General features: G+C 62.6%; 1 protein-coding gene across 1 annotated transcript in view; it reads right to left on the reverse strand.

The window, feature by feature from the left end:
• Positions 1-201: 201 nt before the first annotated feature.
• The window catches only part of LOC104530392 (breast cancer anti-estrogen resistance protein 1-like), a gene marked incomplete at its 5' end in the record, with an annotated part of 1,726 nt that continues 1,630 nt past the window's right edge, over positions 202-297 (reverse strand). Inside the window, 1 exon segment of the mRNA XM_010174960.1 lies at positions 202-297. This exon segment is cut by the window's right edge and continues 14 nt beyond it. Within this exon segment, the coding sequence (XP_010173262.1) occupies positions 202-297 (96 nt within the window).

Here is a 297-nt window from a genome sequence, read left to right on the forward strand (position 1 = left end):
GGCCGGAGGGAGGAAGAAGAGGAAAGGGGATGATGGCCGCAGCTCCTCACCCCTCTACCAGCAGAGCCCCAGGCCCCCAGTGAGCATGGGAGTCTCTATGTACATGTCCGCTTACACCGGTCAGAGAGGGCTCTTGTGGAGGGGGACGGGTGTCTGAGGACAGGGTAGGAGCCATAGGGAGGGTACAGCAGCCCGGGGCCATCACATGGCTGCCAGCTGGCCCAGCACCATCCTGAACTGCTGTGTGCTGTTGGCAAGGTCCTTGACACGCTCCACCATGTCCTTAGAGGCAGCGGG

Source organism: Antrostomus carolinensis, unplaced genomic scaffold (genome assembly GCF_000700745.2).
Source record: "Antrostomus carolinensis isolate BGI_N321 unplaced genomic scaffold, ASM70074v2 scaffold25810, whole genome shotgun sequence".
NCBI classification, from domain to species: Eukaryota; Metazoa; Chordata; class Aves; order Caprimulgiformes; family Caprimulgidae; genus Antrostomus; species Antrostomus carolinensis.